Source organism: Crotalus tigris, unplaced genomic scaffold (assembly GCF_016545835.1).
Source record: "Crotalus tigris isolate CLP2741 ecotype Arizona unplaced genomic scaffold, ASM1654583v1 scf7180000021179.819088, whole genome shotgun sequence".
Taxonomy (NCBI): Eukaryota; Metazoa; Chordata; class Lepidosauria; order Squamata; family Viperidae; genus Crotalus; species Crotalus tigris.
In genome coordinates, this window is record NW_024098385.1 from 682,789 (window position 1) to 707,009 (window position 24,221).

General features: G+C 42.7%; 1 protein-coding gene across 12 annotated transcripts in view; it reads right to left on the reverse strand.

The window, feature by feature from the left end:
- The window catches only part of ITGA11 (integrin subunit alpha 11), a 75,460-nt gene that overhangs the window by 50,525 nt on the left and 714 nt on the right, over positions 1 to 24,221 (reverse strand). For 4 of the 12 annotated variants that reach the window (XM_039369629.1, XM_039369626.1, XM_039369631.1 and 1 more), the window contains 3 exons: positions 16,909 to 17,018; positions 12,395 to 12,473; positions 4,983 to 5,094 (listed from right to left, as the gene is read on the reverse strand). In XM_039369629.1, coding sequence (XP_039225563.1) covers positions 4,983 to 5,094; positions 12,395 to 12,446 — 164 coding nt within the window. In that variant the 5' untranslated portion in view covers positions 12,447 to 12,473; positions 16,909 to 17,018. The other 8 variants (XM_039369634.1, XM_039369635.1, XM_039369636.1 and 5 more) reach the window with 7 other exon arrangements.

Below are 24,221 nucleotides of genomic sequence, written 5' to 3' on the forward strand. Positions count from 1 at the left end.
AGCATAATTAGCTTGTGAAACTCATTGCCACATTTTATGAGGACTATTGTATTACAGTGCAGTTTAAGTTCAAAAATGAGTTTTAAATTGTTTTAAATTTTACAAGTGGACATTCTGTGCTGGCTTCTCAGTTGGCAAGGGAGTTTTCTACTGACAGAATTAAGTCTGGAAATATGTTTATTTTTTCATATGGAAATGCTTTAGGATGACTAGACCTGCCTACCCCCATCACAGTAGCTTTGTTCCAAAAAGAGTAAACTATATGATGGTGTTAAATGCATAACTGCTTCAAGCTTCCTTGTATTTGTGCTCAGAATGTCTAGCAAAAATCGGTATTAAGCCAGCCATATTTCCCACCCCCACTAGTGCATTCAATATCCAGCCAGCCAAGATGGATGGGGGTAAATAACTAATTACTTTTACAGATCAGCACTGCGCAATTATTGCTGTAAATCTTCAAAGCAGATTTGATGATGCCTCCCTTGAGGCTATTTCATCCTTTCTTTCATATTATTGTACAGTAGGACTGAGGTCATGTCTGCTCCTAGACGTGTTATTACCTCAAGGACATGAAGGTCGCCTGTCAACTTTTCTGGTTCACACGCTCAGTAACAGTGGCATGAGGCTTCTGGCTTCTGGCTGGGTCAGGCCATCCTCAGATTTCTGCTCTTCCACAAATTCAGATTGTGTTATGAATAAAGGAAACAAATGAATAGGTAGAAACATTTGGCAAAAAGAGTCTTAAAAGTAATCCTTGGCAGTTTAACCTTGCATCTTCCTATGAGTTCCATCCAAAGGAGCAGCAGGATCACAAATGTCTACCATCTAACACAATAGTAAAAACCAACCATTTGTGGAGGAAGTGAGACCAGACAGACTGGTTCAGAACAGCCTGGTTTTTTTGCTATGGCACCAAGATCCGCGAATGCAGTATTCTGGCCAGAATTGGAGAATTTACAATTACAAAGTTAGATGAACAGATTATTATTATTATTATTATGGTTCATTCAGTCAGCCAGATATTCAGAGTGGATTTGGCATTTTTATACATCTATCAAGTCTTTCCCAAGGACCTGGGATAGGCAGATGCTGATGTTTTATGGTGTTAAAGGTATCGTCACAGGATGTAAACTGTTCTAAGTAAAACTGCCTTTTGCAATCAATTGATAGTGGTTTTGTCAATGCCAATGGTGCTCAACTGATTGCACCTAAGATGCCTACTATTTTTTTTTAATGTACTGGCCATTTTGCCTTGCCATTCTTCTTTTTGTTCTTCATTTGGTCTTTCTTCTAGTTTGGTCTTTTCAGTACTCAGTAAGCCTTCATGGTATAATAGCTTCAGTGCATCTTATTCACTGTCCTTCAGATATTCTTTCAATGCCCATTTGTGGGTTGTGGGTTTATCTGTGCCCTCAGGTTACGTGAATCAATGTACAAATGGGTGTGGAGATTCTCAGTCATCCAGGTCATAGTTATCCCAAAGATGCTTTTACACGAGGCAACTGGACTTTCTTGTTTTTCACTGAAGACATTTTGCTTCTCATTCAAGAAGCTTCTTCAGGTCAGTTTGTTTCCTAGCTGTGTATTCTCTGGTCATTGTCATTCCTGCCTTGCTTTGCATTGACACCATGCTTTCACATGGATCATGCCTTGTGAACTCTGGACTCGTAACTCTCGTGTGTTATGGATTTAGTTAGAATGCAGTACTGCGGGCTACTCCTGCTGACTGCCAGCAGTTCAGCAGTTTGATTCTCACTGGCTCAAGTTTGATTCAGCCTTCCATCCTTCCAAGGTCGGTAAAATGAGGACCCAGATTGTTAGGGGCAACATGCTGACTCTGTAAACTCCTTAAAAAGGGCTGTAAAGTGGTATATAAGTCTAAGTGCTATTGCTATTTAAATTCGCCTGCTGGGTTTATTTTGATTGAGAAACTTTCGAGAGCCTTGTGGACTCTTTGGCCATTGCTCTGTGGACCAGCATTGTGGCTGGACGTAACTGGGACAGTTCTGAGGTTTTGGTGACAGTAATTGCTGGGGAATATTAATAAACTCACTAAAGCACAGTTACGGGTGTGTGAGAGTGAGCGGGACAGCACAGGCTGATGGGTCATGTAAGCATATATTTCTCAACTGAAATAGTGGCTATGTATATCAATGTGGGGAAAACAGGACGTGCTGTTGTCCACTCCAAGCTATATTGAATTCCTGATTTTCCTCCTGCTCAGTCCTCTGGACTGACCCCATCATTCAACGAGGTGAATCAGCTTCTTTGTTGGCAGACTAAAACAAGTGTCTCCTATCCAGGAGCTGAATGGAACAGCTGCCAGATGTGCTTAGGGGTGCAGCTTGAGAGATGCCCAAGCTGGCTTGGTAGTCTCTTTGCTGGATTGTAGGGGAGCACTTTAGATGAAAGATGTGCCACCCTTCACCTACAAGTATCATAACTGTCTTACAATGCATTGCTGTGGGACCCTGCTTGGACTGATCACCAGGTGACTGGAGATGGAGTAGCAGTGAGCTGTCCCTGGGCAAGGGACAGATCTGCTTCATTCCTGTGTTTTTGTGTCTTGCTCTTATTTTTGTAGGTGGATCTTCTTGAGCCATTTTGGGGAGAAAACTTAGAAAAGAATTCCAGAATGGTTTTCTTTAAATAATAGGAGACTCTAGAACCCCTCACCCAGATGCATAATGTGACAGAAAGAGAACATTATTAAATAATTGAATCTAGTGGTTTTTATCTATATTCCTCAGGGATCAAAGGCCCGTTTGTGCTATTTAACTATCCAGTGAACCCCAATAAGCTGCATCACATAAATTGAGAAATCTAAGCAGGCTTGTGAGGGATCCCAGCTAGTGGCTTATAAAATCTTTTTAAATGAAGCATGAAGAAATCAGATGGTATATAGAATTTAAGATTCAGAAATTTTGGAGTATTTTAATAATTAAGCAAAATTAGAAATTTTGAATTTCACTCTGAAAAAAGAAAAATACTCTTAACACTCTACAATAAGTGTGTGCTTATTTTAGACAAAAAAAGAGCCAAGTTCAATAAATTAGGAAAGAACAAGCTTCAATGCCAAGTTGGAAAGATAATGAAGAAAGAGGATGACCTAATATGTTGGCTGTATTTTAGAGCATGAAAATGACTTTTTCCCTTCTCTCTTGGAATATCTCTGAATTCTTTCTTTTCATACTTTCCACTATCATTATTACACTTGGAAGTCTTTCGTCCAAATGGGTAACATTTGGCTGCTTCCCTTGAACTTCAAAATGAAGAAAGCAGCTTTGCTGAAAAACTTTAAACAGATCCAAACGGAGGGAGAGAGAGAGAGAGAAACAGAGAGAGAGAGGAAGAGAGGAAGGAAGGAGGAGGATAAATATAGAGTACTGCTACAAAGAAAAGGAGTTAATGTTGACATGGAAAAATATATTGAAAAACAAAATCAAGAATTGTTTGAAAGGGGAAGGAATGTCTTTATGGCTCAGTTAATATGGTTTTCACCTGGTTTCTTGACCAGAAGAAAGTGCTAAATTTGCTGCCCCCATCAATGATTCCTATCCTGCCAAAGGCCCAGTCCCAGCAAATGTTGTTGTCCTTATTTACTGAGTACAGGGCACATTAAGGAGAGTGGTCGGTGGAAATTTCCTGCTTTAGTTCTCTCATTTCCACCAAAACGACACTAAATATCATGCTCCTTAATAGAGTCTAGGTCTGTAGAGGAAGTGAATTTTGATGGATAAAAACAAATATCTGAAAAGTGATTTGGCTGTGCACAAATGTTTACTTTTGTGATGATGATGATGATTCAGTTCGATGTGGTAGTTTACTTCTAGTCCTGCTTTAGGCAGAAAGCCAGCTACAAAACTTTGGGCTGGTTTCTCTCCCTCAGCCTTAGGAAGAAAGCAAGGGAATACCACTTTAGAAAAATCTTGCCAAGAAAACTGCAGGGATTCTTGCAAAGAAAACTGCAGGGATTTGTCTAAGACTCTAGGCAGTTGCCAAGAGTCAATAATGACTCATAGGAATCTCTCTCTCTCTCTCTCTCTCTCTCTCTCTCTCTCTCTCTCTCTCACACACACACACACACACACACACACACACACACACATATCATACACATAGAGGCTTCTTTAAAAACGACTCTTGCTTTTGACATCTTATCTAGCTAAATGTTATATTAAGTTGGACTTAAAGATATATAAATAAAACATATACATAAACAAAAGGACTTTGGATATTCTAAACAAGTTCAGGACACGATATGGGGACAAATCCTAGCTCCAAACTAGTAGAATCAGAGCTGCTTTTATTTTTTGACATGTAAATTTCCCTGATGCAAAAGAACATGTTCTTTTTCAAAATGTCACCACCACTATTTGTATTCAAGTGTCAGTAACATAATTTCTTTTTTAAACACTTTGTGTGTTCGTATTTTTTCTGGCTGCTGACAGACTTAGATTAATGCTTGGTGTTCTACTTCTTCCAAGGGCCCTGGGAATGGATTGTGCAAATCTAAAAATGTTACAGATTACCCCTCGCTGGAGGATTTTTTCCCCCTGGGAGTTAACATTTGTCATGAACTGAGCAAACCTCTTATCCTTTTCCTTTATAAATAAAACAATACATGAGCAATTTGGAAAAAGAATAACTTTCAGCATCAATATTGATAAGATCACAAGATTAATCATTCAATAAACTACTACTATTGTTATTTAGCATTGATATTTCTGGTATCCACATAACAATGACAACAAAAGATTTTGTTACAGCTCAATAAAAAAGGCAAAAAAACCCCAAAACTGTTGTCCTAAACTTTAAGTGACATCACAGAATAAGCCAGCCTTCATCAGACTGATACTTTCAGATGTGCCTTCAGCTCTCATTATTTTCCAACCCAACAACCATATTCAACCTATCTGGAGAGCAGCAGAATTGGAAAAGAAGCTAAATATTCAATCTCAGGCCAAGCCAGTGTGGCTTACCATTTCTTCCCACTGATCTCATGCTGTTGAACTGTGTAGCCGAAGTATGCTTCTCTGGAGCCTGGGATAATTCTTGCCTTCTTTGTATCGATGTTGAAGGTGTGACAACATCCTGAGACAAATAAATATTAACAGAAATTAGTTTTGCAAGAAAAGAACCAAAATTCTAAATTTAGAAAATGAATGAAATTACACCTAAGAGAACAGAATAGTAATTTGAATTTGTGATGTTAAATTGGTCAATTGTTTAGTTTTCAAATTAATTTTTACTGGAGTCTATCTCAAATTCTGCAAGGATGGAAAAGTTCAATGGTAGCTTCTCACAAGAATAATCTGCTCAAGAGCGCTCTTCTGCACGAGAAAGTGTTTCTACGTATAGTATTCTACATTTCTACATTTAAAAAATATGTATAATTCTTGAGGGTCTTGGGAGCAGTTAATCCCTATTAATATTTGAACTGTACTTTGCTTGGCTTAGCAGCAGTTTGCAGGGCAGATGATACCACAGAGAAGGTACAACTAATGAGTCAAGACGACACTAATGAAAGGTACCCAACATATGCTCTCATGGTTAGATTTGGTGGGCCAAGAGAGACAATGAGAGACCATCAGTCCCATAAATAGCCTGGGCCTAAACCATGTGAGCCTTTATAAATGTTAATTCCCACTTGAATCACATTCAGAAACTGACTAACAGCTGGTGCAATTCACAAAGAAGTGGTTTTATACAAGTATAACGAAAAATGTCAAAAACTATCTGTGCTGTTCTAATTCTGGATTAGCTGGAGTTTCTGGAATATCTTCAAGGACAGCTCTATGCAGAGAGTACTGAAGTAAACAAAAGAATGTAGCATGAATGAGAAAGGCACAGTACAGGAACAGGCACAGCTGGTGTTATGTTATTCAGGAGAGTCTGGTTAGCTGAAACAGCTTCTGCAGATTATGTTAAACCTAGCAGTTTGAACATATAGAAAATATATATATATATATATATATATATATATATATATATATATATATATATATATATAGGTCTTTGGTTGTTCGGGTTTTCTCCCGCGTAAAATTGGAAGTGTCTTGGCAACGTTTCGACGAAGTCACATTCGATGTGACTTCGTCGAAACGTTGCCAAGACACTTCCAATTTTACGCGGGAGAAAACCCGAACAACCAAAGACCTATATACAAATACCCGCGAAAACCTCAGAAAATATATATATATATATATATTATATATATATATATATATATATATAATATATATATATATATATATATGCTCGGCATATATATATATATATATATATATATATATATATATATATATATATATGCTTCGGCATATAGTCATGCTGGCCATATGACTGCAGTAATTGTCTTTGGACAACACTGGCTCCCTCGGCTAAGAAATAGAGATGAGCACCACCCCTGAGAGTCAGAAATAATTGGACAAAGGGAAACCTTTACCTTTACCTTTAGATTTAACAGATATTTTGCTCATCTTTCACAGGCGCCAGTGTAAATACAGAATGAACCTCCCCTTTTTTGAACCTCCCCTTTTGTTTTATTTTGGGGAAAAAATGATACTTCACAATCAACTAAAAACAAAACTTGAGGCATTCCTCAACCTCTTTTAGCTATTAGCTATGTAATAGCTGAACCTTAGGTTTGTAAACAAATCACCATAGTAACTCCTTAACTACCAGAGATACATCCTGCTACTGAACCACCTCATAAACCACCTCATAAATGGTTGAGGCACACACAATTATAGACAATGAATACATACATCAGCAGTTCTGAACTTCATGTAGGGCCAGGCAAGTTCATGGAAAATGTGTGTGAATTACTTGCTGTGAGTATCTTGAACTGATGTTCTCAGATGGGTCCAGTTTCTGGAGCACCTTTGGAAGGGTGCTTCACAACTAAGCACTGTGAATTGGGTGTTAGAAGCACTGTGCGGACTATGATGTATCAATTATAAAAAAGTAAAATGCATGAGGTGTCCTGAAAATCATTAGTGAAATACATAAAAGCAATAATTATTTACAGATGTTAGAAGGATTGTTGATATTTTCGTCACAAGCAACATTAGTAATATTTCTGACATTAAACATAAATCTCATAACTACATTATAAACATTAATTTTGTACATAAAATATCTTAATGCTTTTAAATGCACAGAACTATTAAATACAACTCCTCAATGACTGATTATACTGCATACCTGATTCAATGAACAAAATCTATCAATATTCAGATTATCTTTTTGACCAAACTGATGAATATCAATCAATCTAAAAACTGGTCAAATATTTTTTCCTTAAATGATGCAGTTCCTTATTTTTAATTTTCTGCCATATACCACACCTTAAAGAATCACATTTTTGCAAAGGACCTATGAGTCTTTTCCTCTTTAGAAGCCATAATTATTTTGCTTCTGCTTGCAAAAATCCAAGCTGATTTGTAATGCCAACTCCTCTGCCCGGCTTTTATAAAATCTCACAGCAGAAAGATTAAAATGTCCCACAGCAATAGATCTCCCAATGATACCTCAAATCCAAGATCATTTACTAGGGAATAAAAAGTACAAATGGCAGTTGTGACCATTTGATCAAAAAGTTGTATATTGTTTTTTTAAAAAAAAAACATTAAAAAGAGGAGGGGCATCAAGAGCAGGATCATGACTGCCATGTGATTTTTAACCATATATCCCCACCCCGTGGACAACCCAGCATGGGTCTTTTTCAAAAAGATATTTCTGCTCAAGATAAGCATATCTCCCACGCTACTACCAAAGCAATGGTCAGATAAGAGGATCTTGAGCTTGGGCCAAGAAAGAAATAAGAAAAAAGTCTCAGACAAGCCCCGTTCCCATTCACATGAAGATAAAGAGAGGAAGGAGGGAAGCATCTTCAGATTTGCAAGATTCTGTTCTACAGTTACAATAAAAGTGGTCCTGACCTCTATGGCCTTAGTTACTTGGTCTGCTCTAACTTGTAGGACTGACACAAACCAATCACATGTAATTGATTTTTTTCTACCAAATTGTCCATTTCAATCACTTTGTTAATCCTCTTGAAAAATGGACAAAGGGTGCCTTGATTTTCCAGACCAGAAATATTAGGGTATAATCATGGTTGTCCAAAGGTGCTTTTTCAAAAGGCAACTAGACTTTCTTTGTTTTTGCTTGAAGAAAATGTTTCACTCCTCATCCAAAAAGCTTCTTTAGTTCTGAATGGAAGGATAGAGATAGAGAAGGCTAGAGAATGGAAGGATTTATATTCCTTGCGGTCCTCTGGCTATTAGTACTCTTTCTCAGTCATTGAGGCCACTGGGAGGTTTATCTGTCACCTGAATAGTGCAAATGGGTGTGGAACCTTCTTGGAACTGCAGGAAGGACTGGGTTGTAAACAGAAGATAGGTGGCATCGTATCCCTCCCCCTCTGTTGAGAGAGGGCTGTTCAATTTTGACCTAGATGGCCTCTTTGACTCCTCTTTCAAACCAGCAGTCTTCGAAAGAGTGGCCTTTGTCTTTGAAATGCAGATGGATTGTTGAATCCTGTCTTGATGGGTTTGTTCTCCTATGTTGTGCCATGCATTTGTGGAGTGGTTGTTTTGTTTCTCCAATGTATGGATCTGCACATGTCTCACTGCATTGTATTGCATATATCAATGTGCACATATGTTGTGTTGGTTGAAAATTCTCTTGAGCTTTTCAGATATTCTGCAATGTATGGGATGACAATATTGCTTCATTTATTGTTCTCTTCTTTGCCTGTTGTAGAAGAGATCCTGCTGGGTGTTTTGGGGTATTTGATGAAGGTCCAGTTGGGATAGCCACAAGTTTCTTTGATATGTTTTAGTTTCAGTCAGAACTGAAGAAGCTTCTTGGATGAGAAGCGAAACATCTTCAAGGAAAAACAAAGCAAGTCCAGTTGCCTTTTGAAAAAGCACCTTTGGGATATCAGGATGTAACCTAACCCCCTTGCTGGGTAGATCATAAACTAAATAACTCTTTTTACAAGCTCCACATGCATTGGAATGCTGTGCCAGTGGATTTACTGTAATTTTGTTAGAATAATTTGACCCTTCCCTGCATTGCCGCTCAACAAGAACCAGAATCAAACTTGCTTTTGATTCCAGAGACAATCAACAGACCAGGAATACATAATTAGAATATCTAAATGCCCTTGAAAAAGGAAGGCACCCTAACCTCCAGGAAAGGCTGGAGAAGAAACCCGGGCTGCAACCGGGCCTAGCTAAACTAGGGGAAGGGAAACCAAACTGAACATTTGGGGGGGGGTGTCGGTTGCTCAGCCCAGCTGAAGTGGGGGGGGGGAATAGAAGGCCACCAGTGGGGGGAAAATCTATTTTATTGAAGGTGCCCAAGGCAAGACATGGTTCCACACGAAGGTACAACACATAGTTTAAAAAAGATAAAATAGGGGGAAAAACCAACGCAATTCTGGCTGGTTTCCAACCTTGCCTGAGGCAGCTTCCCTCAGCCGGACTCCACCTGCCTCTTAAAAGGCCCACAGCCCCTTCCCGCCAAATCTGAGAGAAGGCTAGACGAACCTAGGTCCCTTAGCCCACAGGCTGCCAACCTGCGGCTCCGGAGCTGCATGTGGCTCTTTGAGCCTTCCCCTGCGGCTCCCAGCCTCCTCCGCCATTTGCAGAGAGAGACAGAGACAGAGAGAGGGCGGAGCTCCTGCTTTGGCTGCATCTCTGCAGGAAGCAGGAAGCAGGAAGGGCAGGAGAGAGCTAGCTAGCCCAGCTATACTGGCTCAGGAATTCTGGGAGTTGAAGTCCATGAGTCATAAAAGAGCCCAGGTTGCCTACCCCTGAGCTAGCCCAATAAGAATGTGTGTCAGCTGGTTGGAGAACAGCTTGAAGGCAGCTTGCCAGGTGAGCAGAAGATCAGAGAGAGGAAGAGAGAGGGGGGAGAGAGAAAGAGAGGGAGAGAAAGAGAGAGGCAGAGAGAGAAAGACCCTTTTGACATCTAAAATGAAGATAACACTGCATATATCCTTTTTTACCTTTATCTTCATTTGTTATATCAGTGTTATCTTCATTTTAGATATCAAAAGGGTTTTGCGGCTCCCAGTGTTTTGTTTTCGTGGGAAACAGGTCCAAGTGGCTCTTTGAGTGTTTTGGGTTGCCTACCCAGCCTTCATCATATGGTTTACACATAAGGACTCCTGCCTTGGGCAAGGGGTTGAACTAGAACTAGGTCTCTTCCTGTCCTATGATTCTACGATCTAGGACAGGTAGGTAGAGGGGGTGAGCCCTGGACACCTTTTCTACAATTTATGAGTACCTCCCAAGTCCTAGACCAGAATTTCTTAAATGATAATATCTAGAGCTTATTGAAGTGGTTCACTTTATGATCAAAAGAAACATAAAATCAGATACTTTTGCTTTGTGTGTTTTATTTTGGCCATAAATTGGATTGTGAGGAGATTCTTCAATTTACATTTCTTCATTCCTCGTTGAAAGAACCCTTTAGATGTGTTCTTTGTTCCTTCCATACCTCTTCAGACTCCACCTGCAGCTCTTCTCACCTACTCACTGGAGGGAACCATAAAGATACCAAGACCTCCCGATGCCCCGCAAGCAGTGCCAAGGGAGGACATTTGGGGCAGCATCCACAATTTCAGTCACTGTGATGCATGAGAAAAAAGTCCTTTCGCTGTGGGTCTCTTCCTCCCCCAAACGCACAAACAGGCCTAATTCCCGGAAGACAGGAAAGCAGAAGTGCACTGGGAAGTCTGAAATATAAGATGTATTATTGGGGCTGGAAAAGCAAGGAGCCAACAGTTTACACGGGTTAGTTCTGCAGATTTAAGTTTCTAACTCACTGGAGGGGGGGTATACAAACTGAATAAAACAAAGAAGTTGGATTTAGGTTTGTAAGGCAGCGTTTCTCAACCTTAGCAGATGTGAGGACTGCAGCATGGCTGGCTGGGGAATTCTGGGGGTGAAGTGCACCCATCTTCAAGCGGCCATTGTTGAGAAACCCTGCTCTAAGGAATGAAAGGCTCTGAGAAGTCGTTCCTAAATAACTTGTAGGAGAAAAAAATTACTAGGTAGGGAACATTACGGTAGATTGCCCAATTTTCCTCACCTCGGAACATCTATATGAATGAGGACATTACCGATTCTTATAAACCTCCTAGCCCCATTCACAACCCCTTGAGCAATCCTGGCTAGCCCTTGGTGAGTCTGCCTTCACAGTCAGCTCTATCTGGGGTGCTAGAGGTGCTACAAAGTGAATATAATAATAAATGGGGAGCAAAATAAAAGTAGACTTACTCCCTGTTAATCGATCTCTTGAAATGATGCATCTCTAGATACTAAGCATGAAGCATACGCTTAAAAGGTAAATACAACTCGGTCTAGTTCTTACTGTGCAGTGATAGTGCAGCACCTTTAAACACTCAATCTGCGGAATTGCTACACCAGGAGAAAAAAGGCCAACCCTGAAATCAGCTTGGTGGCAAGCAAAACACAATTATTTGTCCACGTGGAAGCGCCTTCCCTCTATAAGTCACAATTTGCTATGCTCCAGCCTTCAAGTTCTCCTCAGCCTGGAAAAAAATGACGGGTCATTTCAAATCATTCACACAAATACAAACAGCAGACTTTCTCCAAAAACTTCCACGTGTGCAGAAGACAATTTTCCATCCCTTTTGTTCTAAAGTCTCAGAAGGCAGTGTTTTTGCTCCTTGAGTTGAAACTGAGCACAAAAAGATGTCAAATATAACTGAAGCAAGAGAAAGAAAGAAAGAAAGAAAGAAAGAAAGAAAGAAAGAAAGAAAGAAAGAAAGAAAGAAAGAAAGAAAGAAAGTCTTTTCAGCCAGAACACCCCGCCTGCCCCAGCCCTGGCTATACAATGGTGTTTAAATTTGCAGAAACACGGCCAATAATAAGTTGAAATTTCACCCTCTCCCTCCTCCTCTGTAACTTAATACGCTGCCTTCAGCTGTGCATTGAACCCATATATGGCGGCCAGGCTGCCTCTTAAAAAAAAAAAACAATCACGAGACCCCAAGAAGGTGGCTCCGGCAAATTTTATTAACCAAACCTCTAAAAGCCTCCGGTGAGGACCCAGGCTCTGAATGAGCAGAAGCATTTTAAAAGCTCCATGCAGAACACCTTCCTTTCCCTCCTTCTGCCAAAGCAACAAACTGAACTATCAAAAATGGGGTCCAGCTACCAAATGCCAAAGTTGCAATCAGAGAGAGAGAGAGAGAGAGAGAGAGAGAGAGAGAGAGAGAGAGAGACTTTTGCAAAAAAAGGAGTATCCTCATTCAAGCATCTGTCATAGAATAAATAACAGAGCAAGGGGACCACCAGCAAAGTCCTCTTGGTGAGATTGACAGGAGGCTGCAGAGATTAGGCAGACTTACCTGTCAGGAGGCTAACAGCCCAGGCCACCAGCACCCCTCGGCAGGCCTCCATGGGGCACCCAGAGACGTCCAGGGCTATCTGGTCAGACCATGCACGGAAGGTTCGCACAGAAAGCAAAGCAGAGGTTGAACTCGGTGAAAAACAGTCTGCTTATCCCACAAGTCTCTCCCCACTCCTGACAGAAGCAGCTCTTGGAAGGAAGTGGGAGGGGCGGGGCTGTAGGAGCTGCAGGAGCAGAGAAACGGAGTGGGGATGGGGTGGCCAGGGGGGCAGAGGCTTAGCCAGCGGCAGGGATTCCCCAGCCCTGGCTGCAGAAGTGGCAGGCTTCTTCGTAGCAAGCCCTCCAGCGGGGACTCGTCCGCAGTGGCAAAGCAAACTTTTCCTGGCAATTTTGAGGTGCTCTTGCCAAGAAGGAGACCATGAAAACATCGAGCATCTTATTATGTGGTTGGGGGGGGGGTAGTGGGGGAGGAGGGAGCATTTACTCCAAAAAACTGGAAGCGAACCTGCCAAATTTGCATTGCTTTTTTCAAACAAGTCACTATTTGATCACTTGAAAATGGCCAGATTGAAGATTTCAAAATGAATTTTTAGATTAGGAAAGTGGGTTAAAAAGCATGTTTGCCAGTCATCTATTTTCAATCAGCCGGCTCAAGGGGACGCCCCCTTCATCTCTTTGCTGAGTTACAGATTTTTGAGCTGCTGCAAAAAATCTGCCACACAGCCTTAGTAAGACCACACTGGGAACACTTCATCCAGTTCTGGTCACAACCATATAAAAAAGATGTTGAGACTTTAGAACAGGGGTCCCCAACCCCCGGTCCGTGGACTACTAGCGGGCTGCAGCCTGCCAGCAACTGGTCTACATAAACAAGCAAAGCCTCATCTACGGGATGCAGGCAGCACACAAAACCACACACCCTCCAGTCTGCAGAAGAACCTCTCTCCCTGGTGCCCAAAAGGTTGGGGACCTCTGCTCTAGAACGAGTGCAGAGAAGAGCAACAAGAATGATTAGTGGGCTGGGGGCTAAAACAGATGAAAAATGGCTACAGGAATTGGGTATGTCTAGTCTAATGAGAAGAAGGACTAGAGGAGAGATGATAGCATATTTGAGGGGCTGCCACAAAGAAAAGGGGGTCAAACTATTTTCCAAAGCACCAAAAGGCAAGACAAAAAACAGTGGATGGCAACTAACCAAGGAGAAAAGCAACCTAGAACTAAGGAGAAATTTCCTAATGGTGAGAGCGAGCAATTAATGGTATAGCTTGCCTTCTGGGTGCTCCATCACTGGAGGCTTTCAAAAAGAGACTGGACAACCATTGGTCTGAAATGGCATAGGGTCTCCTGCTTGAGCAGGTTGGTTAGACTAGAAGACCTCCAAGGTCCCTTCCAACCTATTATTTTGTGTTCTATGCTCTATCTCCCTTTTTCTGAAAAAGACGGAATTAGTTTTGTTTGATCTGACTCAGTGTTGACTTCTGGCAACCCTGCAATTTTCTTGGCAACATTTTCCAGAGGTTTGCCTTTGCCTCCTAGGGAGGGACTGCCATCACCCACAGGAGGAGAGGAAAAAGTACATGGAGTGAACTTGTACTCTTAGGAAATTTAAAAATTCAACCTCTTTAATTTTTTATTATAGGGCTTAAAGATCATACAAGCAACTGAAGATCATTGAAAGAAATCCAGTGAATGCCATCAAACTTGCCATTCTGATAGCTTTTAATATTAAAAAGCAATAAAAAGCAATATTTCAAAAACTGATTAGAAATGAGGCTTGACCAAGCTTTATGTCCATATAGGCTGCATTACAGTTGTGGGCCCAGAGGGAATTCCTTGATTACCAGTTGCTCCACTCCCCACCAACTACAAAAACCTCAGTTCTTGCAATCTGTTCATGAGGAGAAGCTTCCCAGAGTACAAGTGGGAAATCCCATGATCTTTCCTTTCTCCGGAGAAATTTCAGTGATCAGCCATAACGCCATCCGTATTCCTTTAGGGATGGCTATCTCATCATGTCCTCACAAAAAGTCTCCATGCCTTCTTTTTTTCTGATTTTTGTCTTCCTAAGATTTTGAAGATGGGAAACATACAAAAAATATAGTATAATGCTAAAAGAAACGTCATGTGATTTTAAAGAATGGAAGAACATTACACGCATCTCAGAATATCTATGGATCTCTTTGACCCAGTTATGATACTTTTATCCATGACACAAAGATGTCCTGCAACCTCTTCTTTCTGCTTTGTCCTCATAATGATGCCTTTATCTGATTGCTACCCCCTACCTGAGACACAACTCAGAATCATCTTTAGCTGCTCATGTGGTGCCATTGTGTTTTCTGTTTTAAGTAGGTAACAAGCATCTTTATTGTGGATACTATCTGGCTATTCTCTCAGTCCAAGGGGCCACTTGATCTCTAGGGAGGAATCAACACTCTCCCTGTAGACCACTGTGGGCTGCCTCTTTTCTTCTGGATTTTGGACTCGTCCTCCAGGTTTATTTTGTCTGAAGAATAGGACAATCCCATTCTTTCAAACTGGCTGAATGATCCCTGGCTCTGAGGCTTAAATCAGCCTGACGGGCAGCTGATCGACATTCAGAGGACAATGGCTGCACATTGGACCAGGAGGGAAACACAGCTCCCTGTGTTTGATGCAGTTCTGGAATACTGCTAAACCTGTGTCCAAAAGAGTCTTCCATCTGTGAAAACTCACTCTCTCTCTCTACCTCTAGGCCACCTTAATGACGGGTGAACATTTTCCCCCTGTGATGAGAGATCATGGAAATTCTATCAGTTTTTGTCTTTAATATGATGTCACCACAAAACCATGCCTTGGGGCAGTAGATTTTATCCTAGTGTACTTTTCTGGGTCCGAATTGGAGAAAAAAGAACCTTGTCTAGCCCAGGAGAAAGAGCCCGTGGCACTCTGGACCCATCCTTGACTGGATAGAAAGCATCCTCATTGCTGATTTCTCTCCTATTACCTCTGCCAGTGACCTGACTTCCTTCCAAGGAAATGGGTGTCAAACCCTAATGCGTTTCCCAGACAGGCTGCTCTTGGATGCTGTCAGAAGAAATGGGAGAACATTACTTTTGCAGCCGCCTGGCTAAGGTCTGAAAAGGCTGCCTCACTCACAGACTGAGATGATGAAACAAAGGCTGTGTCATGGGAATGCAGCAAAAAAAAAAAAAAAGTATTGCAAGGGCCTGCTCAGTGCGGGAATCCAGAAAATATTTCAGACAGATGGTTGTCATCTGGAGATCAGTCCCTGCAGCTGAATGAGTTGGTGCAGAGTTCTTATGTGTCACTACAGGACAACGACTCAAATTTCTCCATTGCTGCCTATTTTATATACGATCTGTAAAATTTCCTAATTATATTTATTTGATTAGGGAAACAGAGAAGGCAAAAGCGAATCCCTATTTTTACTTATTGACTTACAGGCAATGCAGACCCAAGACCTGTGCCACAAAATTTGCTGAGCCCCAAAACTCAGTAGCTACCAACCTTGCTATGTAGCATTCACAGAATTACAGGGCTGAAAGGGACCTTGGAGGTCTTCTAGTCCAACCATATTCCCAAGGCAGGAGACCTTATACCATCCTGGACAAATGGTTGTGCAATCTTTTCTTGAAAACCTCCAGTGATGGAGCACTCACAACTCCAGGAGGCAAGGTCTCTCTCTCTCTCTCTCTCCTTCCACCAGCGCACTATGCACTCCTACACACAATCATTCTTCAAACATTGTGTCCTCTATGAATTTGTCCATTCTGTTCTTAGACTCAGCTAAATAAACCAAGCATAATTTTTATCGTGTAACAGGGAGCTCCATATTTTAGCCGTGCACTGCATTTCACCCCAGTTTCCATCATCACCATCCTGCACCACTGCAATGTCTGGTGGTAATGACTTATTTGGAAGACCCTAGTGCTGATATCCTGCTGGTGGGATAAGGCATCTGATTGGCTGATTTTGGGAAAGAGAATATTGGGCTCCCATCAAGTTCTGGACTGATCAGCAGAGATTTCCTTCTTTTTAACGAGACAGCCAAACCGCCTCTTGTGTCCCACAGCTGTGCAAACATTTTCCTCTCTATACAATGTCTGTTTCTTTCCAAGCTGTCTTCTATGGCTGCAAGTCCTAAGCACAGAAAGGAAATCGGGACAGCCCAGCTTTGCTTCTCCCCTTGGCCTCCTTGTGTGGGTGGGGAAGGTTGGAAAAGAGTCTGCAGCTATATTTGACTTGACGTAGCATTTAGAGCACTCTGCTTGGTCAAGAGTCCCGACTGCACGTGGTTCATAGCTCTGGCCAATGCATTGCTCCTTGGCTAGAGCCGCTTCCGTGGGGAAGCTCTCCTGGTGGCCACAGTTATCCAAAGCAAAGCTGTAGCTCAGAAAGCAAGTGACAAGAGGCAGGATCGGATCTGCTGGGCTTCAACACTGCCTCAAGGCTCGCATCTGCAGGTGCCACACGCTCTTTCTCGGTCACCCTTTTAAAGGCAGAACATACCTGGCTGCTGCACTGTCTCCTTCGGATTTAATTTCTAGTCTCTTGATCATAGTCCTTCTCTGAACATGCCAAATTTTCTTTGAATCCTTCTTGATGTGTAGTGCCCAGAACTGAAAGCAGGAGAAAAAATAAGGTATGAACAACATAGAACAAAGTGGAACAATTACTTCCAAGATTGGAAACTATATTCTGTTGATGTACCATAAAATTGCATTTCAGTTTTTGCAGCTATATAAACATACATTTAGTTTGCACACGTCCATTTGTAACTTTACAAAATCAAAGTTATAATCACCCCTTTTCTCCTTATTCCAAAACATTTTTTTAAAACCCTCAAACTTTATTTCAAAATTCATGATACTAGAAAATGTTTAGAGTATATTATAATGTGTTTAATGATTGCAATTATTATTTTTTTAGAGAAGATAACCTATTTAATTTAATGTATTTAGATTTGTTTAGGATTTATATGTGTTTTAAGTTTTTCTTTTCTTTTTCTGAAAAATTTTAATTAAGCCTGCACTCAGCTCTGGGAAGGTTGGGGGAGGGTTTGGGAGGTTGGGGGAGGTAGGGGAGGCTATGGGAGGGTGGGGGGGTTTGGGGAGGGGATTTGTTTTGTAAAATTTAAAAAACTTTCAATAAAAAAAACTTTATTTCAAAATTCTTTTGCTAAGAATTGAAGGAAATTCAGCCACGGCTATTAGAATTTGCCTGTAGAACTCAGCAAACAAAACGTTCCTAACAGATGGAAAGATCTGGCTATTTCCCCAATGATTCAGCTAGGATGGGACTGAATCAGGGGTTCACCAGTAGGGAAAGTCTGTACCTGGTGGGAAAGGTTTGATCTGTTTCTATATAGTTGCCTTTATTGGTTGTGAGGAGCTGCCCAGGATTACCATATGAGGCATTCTTTAAATTAATGTTATTAGTATCCCTCCAAAAATCAATAGTATTTGCGTGATCCTTGCAGAGTCTGTTCCTGACCTGGTCAACCTAAAGAGGCTGAGACGCCTCCAGCTGTGTAACTCTGTGGTCCTCCAGCCCCTTCCTTTGCCACAGGAGCCCCCCCCCCGCCTTCCGCCAACGGCCCCAGAAGCTGCCTTGCCTTGACTGAGCATCCTTTGACACGCCATTCAAGGAGGACATCCAATCCTATCCTCCACTTCTCTGTTGTTTTTCAAGTCTTGGGTAGCATTTATCACCCTGGGTGAGTCTAAGTGGCCAGGCTGGAGAGGCAGCAGAGTCGGGGGCTGCTGTCTTGTCAGGCTGAAATAATGAGGAGTGATCTTTGGCCTCTTGAGCTCTGGGAAAAGCATTAGAGCAGCAGGCAGCTGTGCTTCCCGCTGGAGTAGTTGGGAGCTGCTGCCAGACTCCCCTTATTTCATCTGTTCCTTTTTTTTTCCAGGGAAAATCTTTTGGGAGCTTCAGACTCTAAGTTGCTGCTTTACTGGCAAGGGAGAAGCCCAAATGCTCGGGTACCACAAAGGCACCGCTCTCTCCAAAGCAGCCAGGCCTGCCCCCTTGTGGCCCGTGCAGAGACTGCCTCCGGCTCCCGCCAGAAGCAGCCCCGCGGCCAAAGAACCCACCGAGGCTTTTTCAGCAGTTGAGCCAAGGGCGTCTGCAGGGCGCAGTCCGAAAAGTCAAGGTGATGGCCGTGAGGGCGCAGTTGAACAGACTTCGGGAAGTGGCATCCACACAGAAAACCAGTTGTTCAGATATTTGAATCCCACCACTACATATAGCATAGGTATGTGCATCTATGTGTATGCATATATATTTATTTTGAGAGCAGACATCTGAATTTCATTTTTAATGTGTGCCAGTGTGTTCACAGCAAAAAGTGACAATAAAGAAGTTGTGGAGGCTTTTAAGAAAAAGACTGGACACTCATTTGTCTGAAATGGTAAAGGGTCTCCAGATTGAGTGGGGAGTTAACACTTGAAGACCCCAAGGTCCCTTCCAATTCTGTTATTCGGTTATTCTGATCTAATCCTAATGATGAAAGGAGGTCTAACCCGAACCCTAAGGCTTTCTCTGGAAACAGCTGCAAATGTTTCCCAGCCAAAGACCCCCAGACTTATCCTGATGTAGCCATAAGCATAGGAGGAGCCCCCACCCCAAGGTGTGGGCACTGCCCTTTCAAGGGAGTCTTTTTCCTCCAAAAGTATCAGTAGAGGAGAGTGCACCAAAGGGCTTCTGGAGAAACAACAGCTCCGTCTTGCTGAGATTCAGCCTTTTGTTTCTCCCATTCAGATCCTTCCAGTCTCCAGATATTAGGTCAGGAGTGTTTCAATCTCGAGTGAGATGTGTATCTGGCTGTTTCATTCTCAAACTGAGGCGGACCTCACAATAGAGCGTTTACATTTTGCTTAGAACCTGCTGTAGATTGATGAACTCTGAACCTTGCTGTCTTACTGTCTTCTGCAGGGACCCTCTGCTGAACTTTGACCTGAGACTATTGTGTGAACCGTGGAAAACATTCCTTTGCAGCCCCATCTATGGGCTGGGAAGGGGATTGATTGGCTAATTACACAGCCCCTAGAATGCCTTTTTTCAGCTATTCATCCAGGCAACAGACTGTGTTTCTTTCTGCAGAGCCTGAAAAGGAACTGATCGCAAACTTTGTTCATGGACCTCTGGCATCCCCTCCTGTCTTGGAATTGTGTGGCCACTAGGGGGCCCCCTTGCCCTCCCAAGAAGCAGATGGGGACTGCCAAAGGTCACCAGGGCAGAATAGGGGCCTGGTCAGTCCATTTGGTGCTGGCTGTGTCGGAGGGGACACCGGCAGCCCAGACTCCAGCTGACGCCAACAAATGCTGCTTTTCTTTGTCTTCGGGAGGAAGGCCACATTTAACTGGATCCCAATGATTTCATTGTGATTGGAACCACCGTATCAGTGCAGTTCTCAGCAAATTGTTTCCCTCCCATGCCTGCTTTTTTGGTGAACCTTCTGTTTTAACCCAGTCGCCATGCCTCTTCCTCAGACGTTTCGCCCAGGATGATTTAGCCACAAGAAAAATAAGGAGAAATGACTAACTGACACGATTAACTTAGAAATTTAAAAACAGATGGGAAATAGTAGCACTCTGCGTTACATGGAAACACAGGACCCCCCCCCCAGGGAAGGGGTAGCATGGCAGCAGCTAAGGGACCTCCTGCTCTTCCTCAATTGCAGTATCACTGCTGTTGTATTGTGTCTCTGATAATGTCAGTTACATTTTTTTTTAAAAAAAAAAATAACACTAACAAAACCTCATGCACACTACTCCCCAACACAGACAGAAGCTCAGTGGCAGAGACATTGGTTCTGCTTCAGTCCCAGCAGTATCTGCCTGGAAGGCAAGGAAGCCACTGGGAGTACTGAGAGGGCAAACGGAATTATTTGATAAAAGATGGTTTCTTATGTGATGAGGAGAGTCAGCAGTTTTGATCATGGTTATTTTCAAAGAGGATGCGTCTTCTAATAACTAGTGGAGCCTCCATCTTCAGACTCAGTGTATTCCCCAGAATCAAATGACTGCGAGAAAAAGATTGTTGCTTTCAGGCGGAGTTTGTGAGTCCCTTTGCTACTCAATTTTCAAAAGAGAAGGCTGACCATCGTGGAAGGATAAAGTGGGATACGCAGGTCTAACCCACATTCCATGGTCAGGAATCCAGAGAACAGATTCCATCATCTGCAGAAACAAATGAAAGACGGCCCTCCCTGCATCCCACAGGAAAGAGAACCGGACCCTGCAGGAGGACAGTCCCAGGGGTTACTTAGAGCAAGTTCTGCTTTATGAGAGTGAAGAGTTTGGGGAGAAACGGGGTTCTCTTTCTGTACTGACCATTACAAGACCAGCATTGAGCTTTCTTGAGTAAAGCGAGGGGAAAAAACAAAGATGTCTGAGCTTCTGACATGTTCTCTTCAAACAGAGGGCTGCTGTGTCTGTCTTCTCCCCAAAGAGAAGAGACGAACAACAGCCACGTGTGTCTTTTGAGAGCCATTTATGCTGTTTGTTCATTGCATTCAATTCATACTTGGCACAAGTAGAAACAACTCTGAATTTTTCTTTCGGTTCCCAAACCAAACAAGGATGAGATCTGTTATAATCCAAACCAGATGATGGTGCTAATGGCAGACAATGGGAGCTGTTAAAGGCTCTGGCTCGCAGCTAACAGTTTTGAAAAGGACAACTTCCTGCTTCTTCAGGACAGCTCTACCAAGGGTGCATGAATTGCAGGAGGACATGGCACAATTGCCATGTTCAGGAGATCGAAGTAGTTCAGAGTATATAAACATTTATTGTAAGCTTAAGCTCTGTACAAGAATCTGAACCATTAGCTGCTAAGGGAAATTAGCGAAAGATACGAGTAGAAGGAGTTCAAGATGGGTTGGACTTATATCTCTTGCAGCGTGAAGGGACTCATGACTTATGACGTGTTTGATTCCTCCCTCGGGTTCAGCCTGGTCATCCCCTACACATCCTTTTTTATAGCCACATAAAAAGAAGTGCATCACAGGGTCACAAATGGCTTCTTGATTTTTTTGACACAATCCCACAGACCATCTTGATCCAAAGTTAGCTCTACAAGAATATTGTTAATGCAGAAACTTGTGGCCAACAGAACATATTCACCAAGAAAATCTCTCACCTGTCTATTATAAAAATCCCCCTTTCTGTCCACCATTCCACAGGATTACAAATGCTATTTGATTTATGGGTTTTAGGGGAAGAGACGCCAAGGCGCCTAGATTTTAAAGTGCTAGATTTAGCAAGGGAATGTGGACCTTTACTGAGAAGTTTTAAAATGATGTCCCACCAAATGTTCAAAAGGGTATTTCAAAGTATTCACAAATGGAATGTGCGATGCTTTTGTTACTTTGTCTTGGGAGGGGGGGTCTGGTATTTCTACTGACTTCCACGGAGACAAGGGCAGAGACGAGACAATGCCAGCACCGTCTCTGGTTTCCTGCCAGGATCCTGGGATTCTTACAATCCCGTCTGCTTTCCCAGCTCATTTGCAGATAAGGCCAAACCGATTCTCCAGCCCCAGCAAAGGAAGCCCACTCAGCTGCTGCAATGGCCGGAAAGGACCCCACCCAATCTCAGCAGTCCCACGGACCCTTCAGGAAGCACCAGATGTTCTTGCTGCCTCCTCCACAGAGCAGAGCAGAGCAGAGCAGAGCAGAGCAGAGCAGAGCAGAGCAGAGCAGAGCAGAGCAGAGCAGCCTTCTCCTCTGGAGAGCAGTCCAAGGAGCAGAGCTCGAAGGCCCCAGGGAGTCGACCGTGGCTTCAGCAAGGCATCAAAACTGTTGTGGCAAAGCAGAGGAAGCAGATCCCACTGGAAATGAAAGGTTTGGGCTCAGTTTCCTTCTGGTATGAAATTAGGAGAGAGAGGCCCTCCTGACAGCCATGGAGTTAAGGATTTTAGTTTGGCCGACTGGCTACTTCTTCTGCCACTCCCAATTCAATGTCCCTGGGATGATCTCCACGTTTTCTTTGTTGGAAAAAGGTATTTCTACAAACATTGAATCCTGCAGGAGACCCTGATGTTGTCATCTTTGCTTGATAGGCCAAAGACCATTTTTTCCAAATCCAGTTTTTCTTCCCACTTTAGCCTAAGAGAAATGTCACCTGGTTTTGGTGCTATGCTGCAAGTCTCACCAGAGAATGAATGAAGCTGCTTGGATGAGCAGTGAAATGTCTCAAGCTAACAAAAAAATTTAGTCCAGTTGCCACGATTCAACCTTTAGACACCTTTCGCTGGATGGTTGAGAGTCTTCATCGACATGTCACCAGAATCTCATGGTTCAGGATCAGCTCACTCAGCAATTGCAGCCAAAGCTGCAGATATTGTCTTGCCAGATATTAGTTGAAATCCTCCCATCAATTTCTGGGTTATACCCAAGCACCATTTTACAGGCTTAATTATGAAGATGATAGTAATATTTTTCATAGCAATATGTACCAAAGACTTGTTAAAGAGAGTGAGCATAGTCCTCAATGGAACTTTTCTTTCTAAGCTTTCATTTCTAGCTGCAGCACCTGCAGGAAGGTGAGGTCTTCGAACAGCAGTGGCGGAAACATTTTCATGTGGAGCAGTCCTAGTATGTTGGTAGCTCCGTGTCTTTCAAGCCCTGCTTGCTGAACGAGACACAGTGTTCTTCCACTGACACCCAGGCAGATTAAAGGAAGCATCAGTGTTTGCTGCATGGAAACAATTTGGAGAGAGCCTCCATTTGGCACAGCTCCCCTCTCGCCCTCCTCTCTTCTCCCGACTCCCCTCTCCAAAGGGAAGGAGAACAAGCTGGGCCACCTCAACCAATTAATTGGTGCTAATTAATTCAAGCAATAATCCTTGGCTGATTACAAAAAAGGGAGCAGGAAAAGGAGGAGAGGGTTAGAATTCTGCACACAAAAAGCCAAACTGCCAGTGGCAACCAAACTTTCTTCAAGATATGTTGGAGGGAGGGCCGGGGGTGGGGAGACGGGAGGTTGGGACCTGGAGCACTCCTAAATCAGAGCATCCTTTGTGCAGAATGAGAATTAAAGGACTCCTTAATCCATCATGCGAGCGAGGGAAAGAAGTATTTCTTGCTATAATATCACTTGTTGCCTAGCTACAGAAATAACCAAGTGCTGGTTCTCTCTACTGATCTCCGCTTTCGCCCAGTGGAGAGAGGAGAGAGAGAAAACAACACAGACCTAAAGTTTCACCCCTCTGTGACTTGCCCCTTGATTTGCCTTTGTGGACCTGGCCCTCTTGGGGTCACGGGGTGCGGGGGTGGAGGCAGGGTGGGTGGAAGGCATTTCTGACTGAAGACCAGCTGCGTGCAAAGTATAGAAAGTACAAAGTACTATAAAATCTGATCCCCAAACTGATTTTAAAGTTTAGGTTTGCAAAATGTAACTGAAGTTCGTTTCCATATATATGTTATTCAAACTAAGGGGGGGAAAACCTTCTCCTTCTAACATTGTATTCTCTTTTAAGCCCACCAGCTCTCTCAGGACTAAGCAGGAGGATCCCGCAATACAGGGGACTTACATCAGTTTGTTTAGTGACCGTTTGAAGTTACAACGGCACTGAAAAAGGTGACCTAGGACTGTTTGTCACACTTAGGGCCACTGCAGCATCCCCAGGGTCACGTCATCAAAATTCATACGCTTGACTTCTATTTATGACGGTCGCAGTGTCACATGATCCCCTTTTGCGACCTCCTGACGAGCAATGTCAAGGGGGAAGCCAGGTTCACTTAACAACCTGTGACTACCTTAACAACTGCAGTGATTCACTTAACAGCTGTGGCAAGAAGGGTTGTAAAATGGGAC